General features: G+C 41.6%; 2 protein-coding genes and 1 pseudogene across 2 annotated transcripts; all 3 read right to left on the reverse strand.

Moving 5' to 3' along the window:
• Positions 1 to 1,476: 1,476 nt before the first annotated feature.
• LOC121841350 (tripartite motif-containing protein 16-like) lies at positions 1,477 to 6,121 on the reverse strand. Its single transcript, XM_042308943.1, has 6 exons — positions 5,421 to 6,121; positions 4,972 to 5,067; positions 3,185 to 3,418; positions 2,797 to 2,956; positions 2,588 to 2,647; positions 1,477 to 2,391 (listed from the first exon to the last, which is right to left on the reverse strand). The coding sequence occupies exons 1-6, from the start codon at positions 6,012 to 6,014 to the stop codon at positions 2,036 to 2,038; spliced, it is 1,500 nt and encodes a 499-aa protein (XP_042164877.1). The 5' UTR covers positions 6,015 to 6,121; the 3' UTR covers positions 1,477 to 2,035.
• A 1,664-nt stretch (positions 6,122 to 7,785) lies between these two features.
• Positions 7,786 to 13,658, reverse strand: LOC121841349 (annotated as a pseudogene).
• A 3,607-nt stretch (positions 13,659 to 17,265) lies between these two features.
• Positions 17,266 to 21,052, reverse strand: LOC112227958 (tripartite motif-containing protein 16-like protein). The gene is given in 7 exon segments (XM_042308942.1): positions 17,266 to 18,194; positions 18,393 to 18,452; positions 18,600 to 18,756; positions 18,954 to 19,187; positions 20,026 to 20,121; positions 20,488 to 20,807; positions 20,810 to 21,052. Coding segments are annotated over 7 exon segments (1,596 nt in total). The 5' UTR covers positions 21,009 to 21,052; the 3' UTR covers positions 17,266 to 17,664.
• Positions 21,053 to 22,295: the final 1,243 nt, after the last annotated feature.

Below are 22,295 nucleotides of genomic sequence, written 5' to 3' on the forward strand. Positions count from 1 at the left end.
GTCTTGATGTTGCTTCAATATATCAACAATTTTCCTTCCTCATGACGCCATCTATTCTACTTAACATGGAGCCTTCTCTTCTCTCTTTGTTTCTGAGCTATGGAAGCTAAGGATTGACCAACCATGATATCAAAATAGTTTTAACCATGTTATGAGGCTATACAGTGTTTGTTTGCATTTACAATGTTTAGCTTATATTTTGGGGTCTTGTGGAGTGTGCCAGTTGAACTAAGCATATGCAATGCTGTCAAGGCAAAGGGTGGGAACTTTGAAGAACCTCAAATATAAAATACATTTTGATTTGTTTAACACTTTTTTGGTTACTACATGATTCCATGTGTGTTATTTCATAGTTTTGAAGTCACAACTATTCTACAATGTAGAAAATAGTAAAAAGAAATTAGTAGGTGTGTCCAAACGTTTGACTGGTACTGTATATTTATATCCTCCTTCTAGGTGGACCCAACATCCTAACAGACAATACATCTCTGTTACTTGTCAGGAACTTAATTGGATCCTCTCACTAGTACAGTCATGGCCCTGCCTGATGCTAGAACCTTTGTGGGCTTGGAAGTGTATGTGTGTAATAGGACTGTTCCTTCTCACTTCATCAGACCTGACCTCAGGCCAAATTCCTCACTCCTCCCTAATCCATGGCTGTCCTACCTTACCAGTGACTGAAACCAGACTGTTGCCCTTTGCCTCCCTCCTTAGGAGCCATACATTTAACAATACCATATTTTTTACAGAGTGTACATTTTGTGCACTCCCCCTTCCTCACTCAGTAACTTTCCATACACTTAGTTTTTATCCACCCTCCATTGACCCCAACCGATACATTCCTTATACATGTACAGTAATTGATATGTTCTAGTATGGTAACATGAATAAGTATATTTCAAGCTGGAAGCCAACATAGATTTCAGAAAATGAAACATTCCATTTCAAGGATAAATAATAATACAACTTATTGAAATTAACAAACAATCTTTTTTATTATTGTGAGCGAACCAGGTCCTTTGAGGTTGCTCTAAAGCGGAAAGGTGGAATAAACGAATCAGGAGCAGGTTTCCTTAAAATTGAACAAATTTCTCTACGGAGATCATTTTTTCCTCTTAAAACAATCCAACACAATCAAGGATGATCTCCCAAGGAAAACACAAATCTTCTTCACAATAACAAGGAACATAAAGAGTATCTTTAAATTATAACAGAAATGACCACCTATACGATTAGTCTGTGAAAAAGTCCCTTCGGTTGGTGGTCCGGATCTGTGATTGCCGGTCCCAATAGGTAGTTTGTCCCCATCTTCTCCTTTCCAAAAAGTACATCATCTTCTCTCTGCTGGTTCCCTCCTCTCCTCTCTGCTGGTTCCCTCCTCTCCTCTCCGCTCTGCTGGTTCTCTCCTCTCTGCTGGTTCCCTCCTCTCTGCTGGTTCCCACCTCACCTCTTCTCTCCTCTCTGCTGGTTCTCTCCTCTCTGCTGGTTCTCTCCTCTCTGCTGGTTCTCACCACACCTCTTCTCTCCTCTCTGCTGGTTCCCTCCTCTCTCTTGTAGGGGAAATAGAATAGCTCATTAGTACCGTCAGCTGCGCTTAAGGGCCTCTGATCACCTTGACTCACATGTCGGGCTGGGCAACTGTCCGTGGGAGCAGCCTGCCCTCTGGTGGTCCTTCCACATTATTGAGAAAAGATATCAACACAGCAGTAGATTAGTTTAGACTTCATCAAAGAGAGAATAGATCAATATGAATGTGATTAAAACCTATACTAAAATAAAGATTCAATCACTTCAAGACTAAAAGAGAATTTACCATCATTCTAATATGGGGAACTCTGTAGTTTAATCTAGAGGCGAAATAAATCTTGTGGTTTACACAGCACAGCAGAATTATTTTGGTTCCCAACCCATATCCCATGATAGAGGGTTTAGTGAACGTGGTTTGGACTCTGTGGAGGAGGGTCATTGTGTCAGAGATGCTGAAGAAGGTCAGAATACCTGCCTTGTGATCCAGGTTCACTCCTACACTGGAGGACTAAGGGCCTGATACTTTAGTCTCAACATTATTGTGTCTGAAACTATTACCATTACTAGAGAACTCAAAACCCCAAGACTTGTCATTGTATCCGAATCTGGAATCATTAACCATCCGTATTCTACTTATGTCTTTATATGAGACTGCTGTAACAGTCCCATGATGACACTCCACCTCCCAGTAACAGCGTCCAGACAGACCCTCTCGACAAAGGACCTGCCACCAACCAGTGAATCTGTCTGGATGGTCAGGATTTGGATCGTTAACAGCATTAACAACTGTCACCTTTCTGTTTCCCTCAGACAGAGAGAGGGATTTCTGTGCTGTATTTGGGTCCAGTGTGAGCTGACAGGAATCTGGGAGAAGAGCAGAGCAGAGACCAATAAGGGGAGTTAGAACAGTAAGATAAGGCACACACGGTACTGCATCTACCCTGTCTTGATTACAGCAGAGCAGAGATTAATGAGAGCAGTATCTACAATTGAAATATCACAAGGTTTGTGAGGAGTGTCAGAAAAAAGAGACTGTTAGTTACTTGGTGAAGAAACTCACATTGTAAGAAACGTTCTCTAGTCTTGGGCTCTGGAGGCAGTAAAACATCCACTGAATTCACTACAAACACACAGACATTCACAGAGAGAGAGAGAATGTTAGCAGCATACCATATTGCACATGTATAAAGTGATGACTATAGGACCTCTGATTGGTCTAAACTAGGTGTTCTTACACTATGTATTGTGTTAGTATTATTTTCAACTCACCTGTGGTGGAGATCTTGATCCATTCTCCTTTAAGGACGTCTTCTAGTTTCTCTCTGACATCAGAAACAGCCTTATTCACATCTCCAAAGTACTGAAGAGGATGGATAACGATGCTGGGTAAGTCTGAAGAGACACTGGGACTGGAGAGAGACTGATAACTCTGTAGAGAGACAGAGAGAATGTGAGAGAGAGAGACAGTGAGAGAGAGCGAAAGAAGAGAGAGAAAGAGAGCAGATGACTGACACAATGTATTTTGTGATCATATGTTTTTTTTTATGGATGTCAGAAAACATGAATACTGATATAACGAATAGAGTATAACTGACAAAATGTACAGTTTCACAAGAAGTTCATTTCTGTATCACCTGTATCAAGGCAGTTTAGTTACCTGGAGGAAATGGATGTGATCCTCTGTGTGTGAGAGCTGCTCCAGCTCAGCGTTTCTCCTCCTCAGCTCAGCTATCTCCTGCTCCAGTTGCTCCAGGAGTCCATCAGCTTGACTCACTTGAGCCTTCTCCTGGTCTCTGATCAACTCCTTCAACTCAGAGCGCCTTCTCTCAATGGAGTGGATCAGCTCAGTAAAGATCCTATCACTGTCCTCCACTGCTGCCTGTGCAGAGTGCTATTCAGACACAAAGAGAGAAGAGAAGATAAAAGTGGGGAATCCCTGTTCTTTGCATACAATGCAAATAGTCTGGGTAGGCATTTGAATAGCTATTCAGGAGTCTTATGGCTTGGGGATAGAAGCTATTAAGAAGCCTTTTGGACCTAGACTTGGTGCTCCGGTACAACTTGCCGTGTAGTAGCAGAGAGACCAGTCTATGACGGGTGGCTTCAGACTTTGAAAAATTTTCATGCTTTCTTCGGACACTGCCTGGTATAGAGGTCCTGGATGGCAGGAAGCTTGGCCCCAGTGATGTGCTGGGCCGTACGCACTACCCTCTGTAGTGCCTTGCGGTCGGAGGCAGAGCAGTTGCCATACCAGGCGGTGAGGCAACCAGACAGGATGCTCTCGATGGTGCAGCTGTAGAACTTTTTGAAGATCTGAGGACCCATGCCAAATCTTTTCAGTTTCCTGAGGTGGAATAGGCGTTGTTGTGCCCACCAGCTGTTATTTACAAAAATACATTGTCCACCACCCTTTGTCTTACCAGATGCCGCTGTTCTATACCGCCAATGCAGCGTATAACCAGCCAGATGTATGTTGATAGTGTCGTCGTTCAGCCACGTCTCCGTGAAGCATAAGATATTACACTTTTGAATGTCCCGTTGGTAGTTTAATCTTCTCCATAGGTCATCTATTTTATTGTCCAACGATTGAAGGCTTGCTAGCAGAATGGAAGGAAGTGAGGGTTTATTCGATCGCCTAAGAATTCTCAGAATACAGCCCGTTCTCCGGCCCTTTTTTCTCCACCTCCTCTTCACGCAAATCCTGGGAGATCAAGGCATGTTCCCAAGAAAGCAATGTATCGAAAGCAGTATATCGTTCACGTCGGCCTCGTCAGACTCGTTGAAGGAAACAAAGACGCAATAATTGCAGTAATCTCAGTCCTGATGTCCAGAAGTTCTTTCAGATCATAAGAGACGGTAGCGTCAACATTATGTACAAAATAAGTACAAAAATAGGTTACAAACAACGCAAAAAAAAACAAAAAACATAATCGGTTGGGGGCACGTAAAACATCTGCCTTCTCCTCCGGCGCCCTCTTATATATCTGAATATGGTAATCCAATATGACCTTTACCAGAATTAAAAGCTGTTTTTGCATTTTTCTAATCTCAAAGGTAGTGATTAGGATAGTTTTGATGCCGAAAATGTTGATTATCTTAATCCCACAGGAAATGGTGGATTCAGGATGGATTTAAAAGAGGTGAAAGGCACTACAATGAATATATTTCAATGTAACTAACTAAAAACTAAATTGACCACATAATAGGTATGTGGTCAGTTGGTAAATGTCTCTTTTTAATCTAGGTACCTTTATCCATGTAGGTAACTCATCTCTGTGTCCCTATGACAGTGTAGAAGTAGTACCATAACCAGTCCAGGAAACTGGCCCAAAAAACAGGTAGAGATCTGATCATGGAATCAAAAAATAAATAATAGCACTACAGAATCCAGATTATAATCCAGATTTTTATTTTTTAAACTGGTCCCTGGTCAATAATACTTACCTTGAGAGACTCCACAGCCTGTTGGAGCTCCTTCAGCTCCTTCTCTCTCTCCTGGATTCTCTGCTGGAGATTCTGCTGACTCATCCCCAGCTGACTCTATGGAGAACACTGTTCATTGAGCTATCAAGGTTTATTTGTCCAGTAGTGCAATAGTATAGTATTATGATTTAGTAAGAATTATATTGTAATAGAAGCCCCTTTGCAAAATGATATATCTATGATTTTAGTTGAAATATTATGTTTGTTTACAGTACTCATATCATATAGCTTAATTTGAATTTTGGACTATGGTGTATAACAGAAAATTACGATACATTTAGAGATAATTTTTCATGAAACTAATTATACATGTTTATATATATATATATATCCTTATATTCAAACAGCTTTCCTACTGTATATTTCATTATTTGTTCATCAGAGTCACCAACAAGTTATTCTGGTCTAACCTGTTTCTCGGTCCTCTCCGCTGCAGCTGACACTGTATCATGGCCTTTATGATCATCCACCATACACAGATAACAGATACAATTCTGATCGGTACGACAGTAAATCTTCAGCAGTTCGTCATGATGAGAGCAGATGTTCTCCTGTAGCTGTGTGGAGGCTTTGACCAGCTTGTGCTTCTTTAGTCCTGGGACACTATAGTGAGGCTGGAGGTGAGTCTTGCAGGAAGACACCAGACACACCAGACAGGACATGAGGGCTTTCTGCTTTCTGGTCCCAGTGCAGAAATCACATGCCACATCTCCAGGTCCAGCATAGCACAGATCAGGGGGATCAGCCTGAAGTCCTGTCTTCTTCAGTTTCTCCACCACTTCAGTCAATATGGTGTTTTTCATCAGAGCAGGCCTTGGAGTGAAGGTCTGTCTGCACTGAGGACAGCTGTAGATCCCCTTCAGATCATCTTGATCCCAGCAGCCCTCAATACAGCTCCTACAGTAACTGTGTCCACAGGGAATAGCTACGGGCTCCTTCAGTAGATCCAGACAGACAGAACAATAGAACTGGTCCTGGTCCAGCAGAACTGCCTGCTGAGCCATTTGGACGGTTGTTGCTCACTTTCACACGGACAAACGGCACCGAGATTCAGATAAGTTTTGTTTCCCCAGAAGAAAGTTTGTGGGAGGGGGAGGGACTTCCTGGTTCTGCCAGAAGGTGGGGTTAGTTAGCGGGAGGGAGATAGAAGAATGTCGTTCGATGCAATAATTAATATCCTGTTGTCTCGGCTGGTTTACAGGTCTACGCTGCTTTGTGACATATACTTCTGCAGCCTGGGTTGGAATCCAGCCCACTGCTATTTCAACACACTTTCCTCCAGAGCCATATGTTTAGAGAGGTAACAATTATTCTCAGGGGTTGCTACAGTAACATGCATTGTGATCCTGGACTAAACATGAGGGCTTTCTGGTCGAAGCCTGAAGTCCTGTTTGCTATATATTATCCAGATATAAATGTATACTTGATATTGAAACATAATGTAAAGTGAATGATTGATATACCTCTGTGTCCAGAATTCATTGTATACTATTATGGGTATGAATATTATGGGTAGCCGATATACAATGAACCATTAAAAGGTACATTGTGTTCCTAGACCAAATGTGTTATTTTTCTGATGTCAACATTACAGTTCACTAGATAAACTAAAGGGTACTAATGCAGGATGAGAAATAATGAAAACCATCACTATTTCAATGTCCGTTTTCTGGAGTCGTTATTCAAAATGAGAGGCAAATAGAGCAGTCTATTTTATTTATTTAACTAGGCAAGTCAGTTAAGAACAAATTCTTATTTTCAATGACAGCCTGGGAACAGGGGGTTAACTGCCTGTTCAGGGGCAGAATGACAGGATTTTATCTTGTCAGCTCAGGGGTTTGAACTTGCAACCTTCTGGTTACGAGTTCAACGCTCTAACCACTAGGCTACCCTGCCGCCCCTATGAATGTAACATGTTTCTATACCTTTTTAAAAATACTGCGATTGTAAGAAGGGACAGATTAGATGCTATTTTGAGCTATTTAAAAGTTTAGTTCAATGTCCACATGCAAATATGCTTTGATATGATGAATCAATGTGCATTGGCCATAGCCTGACCAATCACAGTCTCTCTTAAAATGTACAGCTATGGAAACAGAACAGGACAAATGCCACGTCTTATTAAAAACTCAGACCATGTTGTTTGGTTGTTTGTATAAAGTGCAGTAGACTGTCTTTCTCGGTTAACTTTAATGTAAAATATTTCAAAGAATGAATCCAAAGTGAAGTCTTCTAGCTCGCTTATATTTTACTTAATGATCATGAATGAAATAAAATGGAGTAAACTCATATCATTTTCTTTTGTGTGTGTGTGTGTGTCAGGGGGGCCGTGTCTACCCTGACACTAGGTGAATAGTGTCAGGGTAGACACGGCCCCCCTGACACACACACACACACACACACACACACACGTACCTCACCACACATGCACCCCACTCGCAGGCACGCACACACGCATACACACTGCTGCTAAATATAAGGTTATTTAATTGCATTGTCACTCAAGTAGTTTAGAACATAAAACTTAAGGACAAAAACACAGAAGTCTAGTTTATTTTGGTGGTTTACTGAGAGGCAGAGGTACTGTCAATCAAAAAACGTGGAGTCATTTGATTTGATTTTGCCATATCACCTTCTGCTGGGTAACTGATTGAGTAGTGATTGTTTAGCACCAGATTGATATACAATATATAGGCCTAGATATATTTGAGGACATTCAACAGATTCAAATTCAAGGATCAATAGGTAAATAATAACACAACTCATTGAACGAGATACAATACAGCGGTTGTTATTCAGAAGGTACATCAAAGTGATAATACATCAATATGAATGTATAAGATTGTTGTACATACCAGACTAAAAGAGCATTAACCATCCCTCTAATATGGGGAACTCTACAGTTTACACAGCTCAGCAGAATTGTTTACGTACCCAACCCATATCCCAGGATAGAGGGGTTTAGTGAACGTGGTTTCGACTCTGTGGAGGAGGGTCATTGTGTCAGAGACGCTGTAGAAGGACAGAATACCTGCCTTGTGATCCAGGTACACTCCAACTCTGGAGGACTGAGGGCCTGATACTTTAGTCTCAACATTATTGTGTCTGAAAGTATAACCATTACCAGAGAACTCTAAACCCCAAGACTTGTCATTGTAACCAAATCTAGAGCCATTAACCATCCCTACTCTACTTATGTCTTTATATGTCACTGCTGTAAAAACAGTCCCATGATGACCCTCCACCTCCCAGTAACAGCGTCCAGACAGACCCTCTCTACAAAGGACCTGCCACCAATCAGTGAATCTGTCTGGATGGTCAGGATTCGGATCGTTAACAGCCTTAACAACTGTCACCTTTCTGTTTCCCTCAGACAGAGAGAGGGATTTCTGTGCTGTGTTTGGGTCCAGTGTGAGCTGACAGGAATCTGGGAGAAGAGCAGAGCAGAGACCAATGAGGGGAGTTAGAACACTAAGTTAAGGCCCATACTGTACTGTATCTACCCTGTCTTTGATTACAGCAGAGCAGAGATCAATGCACCAGCTGTATCTACTATTGAAATATCACAAGGTTTGTGAATAGTGTCAGAAAAAAAAGACTGTTAGTTACTTGATGAAGAAACTCACATTGTAAGAATTTTCTCTAGTCTTGGGCTCTGGAGGCAGTAAGATATCCACTGAATTTACTACAGAAACAGACATTCACAGAGAGAGAGAGAATATTAGCAGCATACCATATTGCACATGTATAAAGTGATGACTATGGGACCTCTGATTGGTCTAAACTATGTGTTCTTACACTATGTATTGTGTTAGTATTATTTTCAACTCACCTGTGGTGGAGATCTTGGTCCATTCTCCTTTAAGGATGCCTTCTAGTCTCTCTCTGACATCAGAAACAGTCTTATTGACATCTACAAAGTACTGAGGATGGATAACGATGCTGGGTAAGTCTGAAGAGACACTGGGACTGGAGATGGACTGATAACTCTGTAGAGAGACAGAGATGAAGAGTGTGAGAGAGAGAGACAGAGAGAAAGAGAGTAGATGATTGACAATGTTTTTGTGATTAAATGTTTTTTTATATGTCAGGTAACATGAATACTGATATAGAGAATGAAGTATAATTGACAAAATGTACAGTTTCACAAGTACATTTCTGTATCTCCTGAGAGACTGATAACTCTGTAGAGAGACAGTTTAGACCTGAAATGGAGAGACAGTGAGAGAGAGCGAAAGAAGAGTTTCTCCTCCTCAGCTCAGAAAGCTCCAGTTGCTCCAGCAGATGACTGACACAATGTATTTTGTGATCATATGTTTTTTTAATGGATGTCAGAAAACATGAATACTGATATGCTGCCTGAATGCAGAGTATAACTCACAAAATGTACAGTTTCACAAGAAGTTCATTTCTGTATCACTTGTATCAAGGCAGTTTAGTTACCTGGAGGAAATGGATGTGATCCTCTGTGTGTGAGAGCTGCTCCAGCTCAGCGTTTCTCCTCCTCAGCTCAGCTATCTCCTGCTCCAGTTGCTCCAGGAGTCCATCAGCTTGACTTTTTGAGCCTTCTCCTGGTCTCTGATCAACTCCTTCAACTCAGAGCGCCTTCTCTCAATGGAGTGGATCAGCTCAGTAAAGATCCTATCACTGTCCTCCACTGCTGCCTGTGCAGAGTGCTATTCAGACACAAAGAGAGAAGAGAAGATAAAAGTGAGGGGAATCCCTGTTCTTTGCATACAATGCAAATAGTCTGGGTAGGCATTTGAATAGTGATCCGACATTGTCGGTGATCAGACCTACCACTGTTGTGTCGTCGGCAAACTTAATGATGGTGTTGGAGTCGTGCTTGGCCATGCAGTCATGGGTGAACTGTGAGTACTGGAGGGGACTGAGCATACACCCCCGAGGGTCCCCTGTGTTGAGGATCAGCGTGGCAGATGTGTTGTTACCTACCCTTACCACCAGGGGGCGATACGTCAGGAAGTCCGGGATCCAGTTGCAGAAGGAGGTGTTTTGTCCCGGGTCCTTAGCTTAGTAATGAGATTTGAGGGCACTGTGGTGTTGAACACTAAGCTGTAGTCAATGAATAGCATTCTCACGTAGGTGTTCCGTTTGTCCAGGTGGGAAAGGGCAGTGTGGAGTGCAATAGAGATTCCATCATCTGTGGATCTGTTGGGGCGATATGCAAATTGGAGTGGGTCTAGGGTTTCTGGGATAATGGTGTTGATGTGAGCCATGACCAGCCTTTCGAAGAACTTCACGGCTACAGATGTGAGGACTGCAGGTCAGTATTCATTTAGGCAGGTTACCTTAGTATTCTTGGGCACAGGCACTATGGTGGTCTGCTTAAAACATGTTGGTATTACAGACTCGGATAGGGAGAGGTTGAAAATGTCAGTGAAGACACTTGCCAGTTGGTTAGCGCATGCTCGAAGTACACGTCCTCGTAATCCATCTGGCCCTGCGGCCTTGTGAATGTTGACCTGTTTAAAGGTCTTACTCACATAGGCTGCAGAGAGCGTGATCACACAGTCTTCCAGAACAGCTGGTGCTCTCATGCATGTTTCAGTGTTATTTGCCTCAAAGCGAGCATAGAAGTAGTTTAGCTCATCTGGTTGGCTCGTGTCACTGGGCAGCTCTCGGCTGTGCTTCCCTTTGTAGTCTGTAATGGTTTGCAAGACCTGCCACATCTGGTGAGCGTTAGATCCGGTGTAGTACGATTCGATCTTAGTCCTGTATTAATTAACGCTTTGCCTGTTTGATGGTTTGTCGGAGGGCATAGAGGGATATCTTATAAGCTTGCGGGTTAGAGTCTCGCTGCTTGAAAGCGGCAGCTCTATCCTTTAGCTCAGTGCCGATGTTGCCTGTAATCCATGGCTTCTGGTTGGGGTATGTACATACGGTCACTGTGGGACGACGTCATCGATTCACTTATTGATGAAGCCAATGACTGATGTCATGTACTCCTCAATGCCATCAGAGGAATCCTGGAAAATTTTCCAGTCTTTGCTAGCAAAACAGACCTGTAGCTTAGCTACTTTTATTGATCTTGTCACTGGTGATTTCTACTTTAATTATGGTCAGATGGAGGGCAAGCTTTGTATTCGTCTTTGTGTCTGGAGTACAGGTGGGCACGTTTTTTTCACCCTCTGGTTGTACTTTTAACATGCTGAAAGAAATTTGGTCTAACGGATTTAAGTTTCCCTGCTTTAAAGTCCCCGGCTGCCAGTGCACCACCTCTGGGTGAGCGTCTTCTACACCTCATTCAATGCTGTCTAAGTGCCAGCCTCTGACTGTGGTGGTATGTATAAACAGCTATGAAAAATTCAGATGAAAACTCTCTAGGTAGGTAGTGTGGTCTACAGTTAATCATGAGATAATCTACCTCAGGTGAGCAATAGCTCAAGACTTCCTTAGATATCGTGCACCAGCTGTTATTTACAAAAATACATTGTACGCCACCCTTTGTCTTACCAGATGCCGCTGTTCTATACTGCCAATGCAGCGTATAACCGGCCAGATGTATGTTGATAATGTCGTCGTTCAGCCACGTCTCCGTGAAGCATAAGATATTACACATTTGAATGTCCCGTTGGTAGTTTAATCTTCTGCATAGGTCATCTATTTTATTGTCCAAAGATTGAAGGCTTGCTAGCAGAATGGAAGGAAGTGAGGGTTTATTCGATCACCTACGAATTCTCAGAATGCAGCCCGTTCTCCGGCCCTTTTTTCTCCACCTCCTCTTCACGCAAATCCTGGGAGATCAAGGCATGTTCCCAAGAAAGCAATATATCGAAAGCAGTATATCGTTCGAGTCGGCCTCGTTAGACTCGTTGAAGGAAACAAAGTCGCAATAATCGCAGTAATCGCAGTCCTGATGTCCAGAAGTTCTTTCAGATCATAAGAGACGGTAGCGTCAACATTATGTACAAAATAAGTACAAAAATAGGTTACAAACTAACGCAAAAAAAACCCCAAAAAAACATAATCGGTTGGGGGCACGTAAAACATCTGCCTTCTCCTCCGGCGCCCTCTTATATATCTGAATGTGGTAATCCAATCTGACCTTTACCAGAATTAAAAGTAGTTTTTGCATTTTTCTAATCTCAAAGTTAGTGATTAGAATAGTTTTGATCCCGAAAATGTTGATTATCTTAATCCCACAGGAAACGGTGGATTCAGGATGGATTTAAAAGAGGTGAAAGGCACTACAACTAATACATTTCAATGTAACTAACTAAAAACTAAATTGACCACATAATAGGTATGTGGTCAGTTGGTAAATGTCTCTTTTTAATCTAGGTACCTTTATCCATGTAGGTAACTCATCTCTGTGTCCCTATGACAGTGTAGAAGTAGTACGATAACCAGTCCAGGAAACTGGCCCAAAAAACAGGTAGAGAGATCTGATCATGAATTGCAAAAAAAATAAAAAATGATCCAGATTGAAATTTTGGAAAAGCTGGGCCCTGGTCAATAAAACTTACCTTGAGAGACTCCACAGCCTGTTGGAGCTCCTTCAGCTCCTTCTCTCTCTCCTGGATTCTCTGCTGGAGATTCTGCTGACTCATCCCCAGCTGACTCTATGGAGAAACACTGTTCATTGAGCTATCAAGGTTTATTTGTCCAGTAGTGCAATAGTATAGTATTATGATTTAGTAAGAATTATATTGTAATAGAAGCCCCTTTGCAAAATGATATATCTATGATTTTAGTTGAAATATTATGTTTGTTTACAGTACTCATATCATATAGCTTAATCTGAATTTTGGACTCTTAAGAAAATTATGGTGTATAACAACAGAAAATTACGATACATTTAGAGATAATTTTTCATGAAACTAATTATATGTTTTATATATATATATATATATATATATATATATATATTTATATATATATATATCTTTATATTCAAACAGCTCTCCTGCTGTATATTTCATTATTTGTTTATCAGAGTCACCAACAAGTTATTCTGGTCTAACCTGTTTCTCGGTCCTCTCCGCTGCAGCTGACACTGTATCATGGCCTTTATGATCATCCACCATACACAGATAACAGATACAATTCTGATCGGTACGACAGTAAATCTTCAGCAGTTCATCATGACGGGAGCAGATGTTCTCCTGTAGCTGTGTGAAAGCTTTGACCAGCTTGTGCTTCTTTAGTGCAGGGACACTATAGTGAGGCTGGAGGTGAGTCTTGCAGGAAGACACCAGACACACCAGACAGGACATGAAGGCTTTCTGCTTTCTGGTCCCAGTGCAGAAATCACATGCCACATCTCCAGGTCCAGCATAGCACAGATCAGGGGGATCAGCCTGAAGTCCTGTCTTCTTCAGTTTCTCCACCACTTCAGTCAATATGGTGTTTTTCATCAGAGCAGGCCTTGGAGTGAAGGTCTGTCTGCACTGAGGACAGCTGTAGATCCCCTTCAGATCATCCTGATCCCAGCAGCCCTCAATACAGCTCCTACAGTAACTGTGTCCACAGGGAATAGCTACGGGCTCCTTCAGTAGATCCAGACAGACAGAACAACAGAACTGGTCCTGGTCCAGCAGAACTGCCTGCTGAGCCATTTGGACTGTTGTTCACTTTCACACAGACAAAACACCACGACTCAGATAAGTTTCGTTTTCTCAGAATAGAGTTTGTGGGAAGGGGAGGGACTTCCTGATTCTGCCAGGAGGTGGGGTTAGTTAGAGGGAGGGAGATAGAGAGGAATGTAGTCCAATGCAATAATGAATATCCTGTGGCCTAGGGTTGTTTAGGGGTCTAAGCTGCTTTGCGACATATACTTCTGCAGCATGGGTTGGAATCCAGCGCACTACTATTTCAGCACTTTCCTCCAGAGCCATATACAGTGCCTTGCGAAAGTATTCGGCCCCCTTGAACTTTGCGACCTTTTGCCACATTTCAGGCTTCAAACATAAAGATATAAAACTGTATTTTTTTGTGAAGAATCAACAACAAGTGGGACACAATCATGAAGTGGAACGACATTTATTGGATATTTCAAACTTTTTTAACAAATCAAAAACTGAAAAATTGGGCGTGCAAAATTATTCAGCCCCTTTACTTTCAGTGCAGCAAACTCTCTCCAGAAGTTCAGTGAGGATCTCTGAATGATCCAATGTTGACCTAAATGACTAATGATGATAAATACAATCCACCTGTGTGTAATCAAGTCTCCGTATAAATGCACCTTCACTGTGATAGTCTCAGAGGTCCGTTAAAAGCGCAGAGAGCATCATGAAGAACAAGGAACACACCAGGCAGGTCCGAGATACTGTTGTGAAGAAGTTTAAAGCTGGATTTGGATACAAAAAGATTTCCCAAGCTTTAAACATCCCAAGGAGCACTGTGCAAGCGATAATATTGAAATGGAAGGAGTATCAGACCACTGCAAATCTACCAAGACCTGGCCGTCCCTCTAAACTTTCAGCTCATACAAGGAGAAGACTGATCAGAGATGCAGCCAAGAGGCCCATGATCACTCTGGATGAACTGCAGAGATCTACAGCTGAGGTGGGAGACTCTGTCCATAGGACAACAATCAGTCGTATATTGCACAAATCTGGCCTTTATGGAAGAGTGGCAAGAAGAAAGCCATTTCTTAAAGATATCCTTAAAAAGTGTTGTTTAAAGTTTGCCACAAGCCACCTGGGAGACACACCAAACATGTGGAAGAAGGTGCTCTGGTCAGATGAAACCAAAATTGAACTTTTTGGCAACAATGCAAAACGTTATGTTTGGCGTAAAAGCAACACAGCTCATCACCCTGAACACACCATCCCCACTGTCAAACATGGGTGGCGGCAGCATCATGGTTTGGGCCTGCTTTTCTTCAGCAGGGACAGGGTAGATGGTTAAAATTGATGGGAAGATGGATGGAGCCAAATACAGGACCATTCTGGAAGAAAACCTGATGGAGTCTGCAAAAGACCTGAGACTGGGACAGAGATTTGTCTTCCAACAAGACAATGATCCAAAACATAAAGCAAAATCTACAATGGAATGGTTCAAAAATAAACATATCCAGGTGTTAGAATGGCCAAGTCAAAGTCCAGACCTGAATCCAATTGAGAATCTGTGGAAAGAACTGAAAACTGCTGTTCACAAATGCTCTCCATCCAACCTCACTGAGCTCGAGCTGTTTTGCAAGGAGGAATGGGAAATAATTTCAGTCTCTCGATGTGCAAAACTGATAGAGACATACCCCAAGCGACTTACAGCTGTAATCGCAGCAAAAGGTGGCGCTACAAAGTATTAACTTAAGGGGGCTGAATAATTTTGCACGCCCAATTTTTCAGTTTTTGATTTGTTAAAAAAGTTTGAAATATCCAATAAATGTCGTTCCACTTCATGATTGTGTCCCACTTGTTGTTGATTCTTCACAAAAAAATACAGTTTTATATCTTTATGTTTGAAGCCTGAAATGTGGCAAAATGTCGCAAAGTTCAAGGGGGCCGAATACTTTCGCAAGGCACTGTATTTAGAGGTAACAATTCCTTTCCAACAGGGGAAGTTCCAGTAACATGCATTGTGATCCAGGACTAAACCCCTACAGCAACCTATTCACATACTTTAACAAGCTTACTACATATTAGCAGACATAAATGTATACTGGATATTGATACGTAATGGAAAGTGAATAATGCATTGTATACTATTATGGGTATGAATATTATGGGTAGCCAATATACAATGAACCATTAAAAGGTACATTGTGTTCCTAGACCAAATGTGTTATTATTCTGGTGTCTACATTAGAGTTCACTAGATAAACTAAAGGGTACTAATGCAGGATGAGAAATAATGAAAACCATCACTATTTCAATGTCCGTTTTCTGGAGTCGTTATTCAAAATGAGAGGCAAATAGAGCGGTCTATGAATGTAGCATGTTCCCATACCTTCAAAAAGATACTACAGAATGTAAAAAGCGTTTTAAAAGGTTAATTATATGTCCACATGCAAATAGCCCTTGATCTTGATGAATGTGTCGTAGTAACAGGGAGAAGTTTATTGAGAGCGAACTTTGTGCAGTGGCCACAGCCTGACCAATCACATTCTGTTTCAAACAGTACATCTAAGGAACCAGAACAGGACAAATGTAAAGTCTTGCTAAGTTTATGTTGTTTGTATAAATTGCAGTAGTTTGTCCTCCTCCTCAGTTAACCCCTCCACACACACACCAAAAACCCTAAGCCCTGACCTTAATTGTAACCCTAACCCTAAGCCCTAAGCCCTAAGCCTAAAAAAGCCTTTATCCTTTTGGGGACCGGACTTCTGGTCCCCACAAGGATAGTAAAACCCAAACACACACACGCTCACGCTCACACACACACTCTGCTGCTAAAAATAATTTTCTTTAGTTAGTCATGTCGTTTATAGCATAAACACTCAAAAATGAAAATATAGAAATATTGTTTATTGTTGGTGGTTTTCTGAGTAGCAAGAGGTAAATCAAGACGTTTAATATTGTTTGTTTGTTACAGTATATCACCATCTGCTGGACGGTTGATTGAGCAGTAAATCTGCAGCATCAGAGTATATACAGTACATAGGCCTGGATAGATTTGAGAAAACTAAACAGATTCACATTCAAGGATCAATTCCGATGCAAATATGAATATCCTGTTGCCTAGGCTGGTTTACAGGTCTAAGCTGCTTTGCGACATATACTTCTGCAGCATGTTCCTATACCTTTTCAAAAATACTGCAGATTGTAGGAACTGCAAGATTAACTGCTATTTTGAGCAATTTGAAAGGTTAATTCAATGTCCACATGCAAGTAACCCTTGATATGATACATCTGTAGTAGTAAAGGGGAGAAGTTTATTGAGAGAGACATATGATTAAATGCTCGGTCCAGTCAATGAGATGTGGTTACGTTTTTTTCCAGTATCTTTGTGCATTGGTCATAGCCTGAGCCATCACATTCTGTTTCAAATAGTACATCTATAGAAACAGAACAGGACAAATGCCAAGTCTTGCTAAGTTTATGTTGTTTGTATAAATTGCAGTCGTTGGTCCTCCTCAGTTAACTTACAAATTCAAACATTCAAAAGAGTGAATCCAAAGTGAAGTAATCTAGCTTGCTTACATTTTACATAATGATTGAGGAATGAAATAAAATGGAGTAATAATTCACCAAGTGTCATTGTAGACACAGCTAAATATGATCTTCTTTAGTTACTCATTTAGTTTATAGCAAAAACACTCAAAGACGAACATATGGAAAAATTGTTTATTGTTGGTGGTTTTCTGAGTGTCAAGAGGTAAATCAAGACATGTTTAATATTGTATTGTTTGTTACAGTATATCACCATCTGCTGGACGGTTGATTGAGCAGTAAATCTGCAGCATCAGAGTATATACAGTACATAGGCCTGGATAGATTTGAGGAAACTAAACAGATTCACATTCAAGGATCAACAGGTAAATAATAATACAATTTATTGAAATTAACAAATAATCTTTCTTAAAAAAGACAATACAGCAGTCGTTGTTTAGTTTAGACTTCATCAAAGTGAGAATACATCAATATGGATGTGATTTAAACCTAGACTAAATTAAAGATTCAATCAATCAAAATAAATTGTACATACCAAACTATAAGAGCATTAACCGTCATTCTAATATGGGGAACTCTACAGTTTACACAGCACAGCAGAATCATTTTTGTACCCAACCCATATCCCAGGATAGAGGGGTTTAGTGAACGTGGTTTTGACTGTGTGGAGGAGGGTCATTGTGTCAGAGATGCTGTAGAAGGACAGAGTACCTGCCTTGTGATCCAGGTACACTCCTACTCTGGAGGACTGAGGGCCTGATACTTTAGTCTCAATATTATTGTGTCTGAAACGATAACCATTACTAGAGCACTCTAAACCCCAAGACTTGTCATTGTATCCGAATCTGGAATCATTAACCATCCGTATTCTACTTATGTCTTTATATGAGACTGCTGTAAAAACAGTCCCTTGATGACCCTCCACCTCCCAGTAACAGCGTCCAGACAGACCCTCTCTACAAAGGACCTGCCACCAATCAGTGAATCTGTCTGGATGGTCAGGATTCGGATCGTTAACAGCCTTAACAACTGTCACCTTTCTGTTTCCCTCAGACAGAGAGAGGGATTTCTGTGCTGTGTTTGGGTCCAGTGTGAGCTGACAGGAATCTGGGAGAAGAGCAGAGCAGAGACCAATGAGGGGAGTTAGAACAGTAAGTTAAGGCACATACTGTACTGTATCTACCCTGTCTTTGATTACAGCAGAGCAGAGATCAACGAGAGCTGTATCTACTTTTGAAATATCACAATGTTTGTGAGGAGTGTCAGAAAAAAAGAGACTGTTTGTTACTTGGTGAAGAAACTCACATTGTAAGAAGTGTTCTCTGTTCTTGGGCTCTGGAGACAGTAAGATATCCACTGAATTTACTACAGAAACAGACATTCACAGAGAGAGAGAGAATATTAGCAGCATACCATATTGCACATGTATAAAGTGATGACTATGGGACCTCTGATTGGTCTAAACTATGTGTTCTTACACTATGTATTGTGTTAGTATTATTGTCAGCTCACCTGTGGTGGAGATCTTGGTCCATTCTCCTTTAAGGATGCCTTCTAGTCTCTCTCTGACATCAGAAACAGTCTTATTGACATCTACAAAGTACTGAGGATGGATAACGATGCTGGGTAAGTCTGAAGAGACACTGGGACTGGAGATGGACTGATAACTCTGTAGAGAGACAGAGATGAAGAGTGTGGGAGAGAGAGACAGAGCGAGAGTAGATAATTGACAATGTTTTTGTGATTAAATATTTTTATATATGTCAGGTAACATGAATACTGATATAGAGAATGAAGTATAATTGATCCAATGTACAGTTTCACAAGTACATTTCTGTATCTCCTGTAACAAGGAAGTTTAGTTACCTGGAGGAAATGGATGTGATCCTCTGTGTGTGAGAGCTGCTCCAGCTCAGCGTTTCTCCTCCTCAGCTCAGCTATCTCCTGCTCCAGCTGCTCCAGGAGTCCATCAGCTTGACTCACTTGAGCCTTCTCCTGGTCTCTGATCAGCTCATTCACCTCAGAGCACCTTCTCTCAATGGAGTGGATCAGCTCAGTAAAGATCCTATCACTGTCCTCCACTGCTGCCTGTGCAGAGTGCTGTTCAGGCACAAAGAGAGAAGAGAAGGCTCCATGTTAAGTCGAATACTTTTTCCCCAGGCCATTTTATTACAGAGGAATAAGGTTCTACCTAGAAGCCTTTTCATCTGAATAAGCTTTCTCACTGATGGTATCAGTCTAGCCACCCCAATGAAACCCAGAAACAATACAAGTAGAATAAACAACAATCAAATTCATAGGTACAACCAACTGTAAGTGAACTAATGCAAAGAACAGAGATTTCCAATTACCTACAACCCAACCCTCCAGCAAAATGTACAACCTAGAAGTTAAAGGGTTCTAGGTAGAAACCTTCATAGAGGCCCACATAAATACTGTTCACTGATTGTACAAAACATTAAGAACACCTTAATATTGTGTTGCACTTTTGCCCTCAGAACAGCTTCAATTCGTCAGGGCATGTACACTACAAGGTGTTGAAAGCATTGCACAGGGATATGGCCCATGTTGTCTCCTATGGTTCCCACAGTTGTGTCAATATGGCTGGATGTCCTTTGGGTGGTGGACAATTCTTGATACACACAGGAAACTGTTGAGCATGAAAAACCCAGCAAGGTTGCAGTTTGTGACACAAACCGGTGAGTCTGGCGCCTACTACCATACCCCGTTCAAAGGCACTTAAATCTTTTGTCTTGTCCATTCACTCTGAATGGCACATATACACAATCCATGTCTCAATTGTCTCAAAGCTTAAAAATCCTTCTTTAACCTGTCTCCTCCCCTTAATCTACACTGACTGAAGTGGATTTAACCAAAAAATATATCCCGATCCAGATTGAAATTTTGGAAAAGCTGGGCCCTGGTCAATAAAACTTACCTTGAGAGACTCCACAGCCTGTTGGAGCTCCTTCAGCTCCTTCTCTCTCTCCTGGATTCTCTGCTGGAGCTTCTGCTGACTCATCCCCAGCTGACTCTATGGAGAAACACTGTTCATTGAGCTATCAATGTTTATTTGTCCAGTAGTGCAATAGTATAGTATTATGATATAGGGCCATAGAGAGTAGAATTTAAATTGTAATAGAAGTCTCACTGCAAAATTATTTATCTATGTTGTTAGTTGAATTATTATGTTTCTTTACAGTACTCATATCATATAGTTTAAACAGAACTTTGGACTCAAAAGAAAATGATGGTGTGTGACAACAGCTAATGGTGATACATTTAGACAATGTTTTTCATGTAACTAATTATATGCGTTTATCTCATATTCAAACAGCTCTCCTGCTGTATATTTAATTATTTGTTCATCAGAGTCACCAACAAGTTATTCTGGTCTAACCTGTTTCTCGGTCCTCTCCGCTGCAGCTGACACTGTATCATGGCCTTTATGATCATCCACCATACACAGATAACAGATACAATTCTGATCGGTACGACAGTAAATCTTCAGCAGTTCGTCATGATGAGAGCAGATGTTCTCCTGTAGCTGTGTGGAGGCTTTGACCAGCTTGTGCTTCTTTAGTGCAGGGACACTATAGTGAGGCTCCAGGTCCAGCATAGCCACATCTCCAGGTCCAGCATAGCACAGATCAGGGGGATCAGCCTGAAGTCCTGTCTTCTTCAGTTTCTCCACCACTTCAGTCAATATGGTATTTTTATCAGAGCAGGCCTTGGAGTGAAGGTCTGTTTGCACTGAGGACAGCTGTAGATCCCCTTCAGATCATCCTGATCCCAGCAGCCCTCAATACAGCTCCTACAGTAACTGTGTCCACAGGGAATAGTGACTGGCTCCTTCAGTAGATCCAGACAGACAGAACAAGAGAACTGGTCCTGGTCCAGCAGAATTCCCTGTTGAGCCATTTGGACAGTTGTTGCTCACTTTCACATAGACAAACACCACGACTAATAAGTTTTGTTTTCTCAGAAGAGAGTTTGTGGGAGGGGGAGGGACTTCCTGGTTCTGCCAGGAGGTGGAGTTAGGGACGGAGAGAGCAATGTTGTACAATGCAAAAAATGCTAGGGTAGTTTGGGGTTAATTCTCTTTCCATAACATTGACTGACCAGGTGAATCCAAGTGAGAGCTATGATCCCTTTTTGATCCCTTATTCACTTGTTAAATCCTCTTTAATAAGTGTAGATGAGGGGGAGTAGACAGGTTAAATAAGGATTTTAAAGCCTTGAGACAATTAAGGCTTGGATTGTGTATGTGTGCCTGTTACGCACGCCTCTATGAAGAGGGAACGCAACACCCTGCTACAACTAAACTCTCCGTGAAGCGAAAAAAGGTATGGACTGTAGGTGCAAGTAAGAATGACAACAGGCAGAATGTGGTACCGTTTACAAGGACTTTATTCCTTTACACGGTAATATGGGGAAAAGGGGCTGGACGGAACCAAAGCAAAGAAAGTAAATCTCAAAGCCCCCCCCTCTCCTATCTTACCTGCCTACCCACTACTTACCTAATTTAGCACCACCTGGTGCCCTAACCAAAATACAAGGGGTGGTCCGCCCAGGTCTTAACTAGTGTGCCTAGACAGCGATTATGCTACGGGTATATGTATGCCCACGGGCCTCTTGCCTAAACACTCCCTAGGTGCCTTCCCCTTTCCCCTGGGAACAAATGAAACAGAATATTAAACAATTTCAAACAAACTAAGAAACAAAAGGATGTCAAATAAGCTCTATCTGAGCAACAAACTCACAGAACATACCACTTTCCAGCAAAATCAACCTCTATCACAATCAATCTCAGCAAAATCCAGCCCTACCTCCAGCAAAATCCCTACCTCCAGCAAAATCCCTACCTCCAGCAAAATCCAGCCTACCTCCAGCAAAATCCCTACCTCCAGCAAAATCCCTACCTCCAGCAAAATCCCTACCTCCAGCAAAATCCCTACCTCCAAAAAGATCTCCCTCCTGAACAGAACACTGGCTTTTATATAGCTTCAGAAGGAATGGGTAATTGGAGACAGCTGTGTCTTGACGAGGGGGCGGGGTCAGCTCTCCAATTAGCCCTGGAGTCGACCAATCAGCTGCTTGAGGGATTTCAGGAAGCCATTTCCTGAAATAAACACATGCAAATACACAATCCACAACACATAATCTGGGGAACGTAACAGTGCCATTCAAAGTGTGATTGGGCAAGAC

This window comes from Oncorhynchus tshawytscha, linkage group LG29 (assembly GCF_018296145.1).
Source record: "Oncorhynchus tshawytscha isolate Ot180627B linkage group LG29, Otsh_v2.0, whole genome shotgun sequence".
NCBI classification, from domain to species: Eukaryota; Metazoa; Chordata; class Actinopteri; order Salmoniformes; family Salmonidae; genus Oncorhynchus; species Oncorhynchus tshawytscha.

Coding starts and splice junctions, on each gene's coding strand:
- LOC121841350 (XM_042308943.1), bottom strand. CDS start 6,014: ATGGCTCAGCAGGCAGTTCTGCTGGACCAGGACCAGTTCTATTGTTCT. Junction 3,419..4,971: donor AGGCTGTGGAGTCTCTCAAG/GTAAGTATTATT, acceptor GTGTCTGAATAG/CACTCTGCACAGGCAGCAGT. Junction 2,392..2,587: donor TAGAGAACGTTTCTTACAAT/GTGAGTTTCTTC, acceptor CTCTTCTCCCAG/ATTCCTGTCAGCTCACACTG.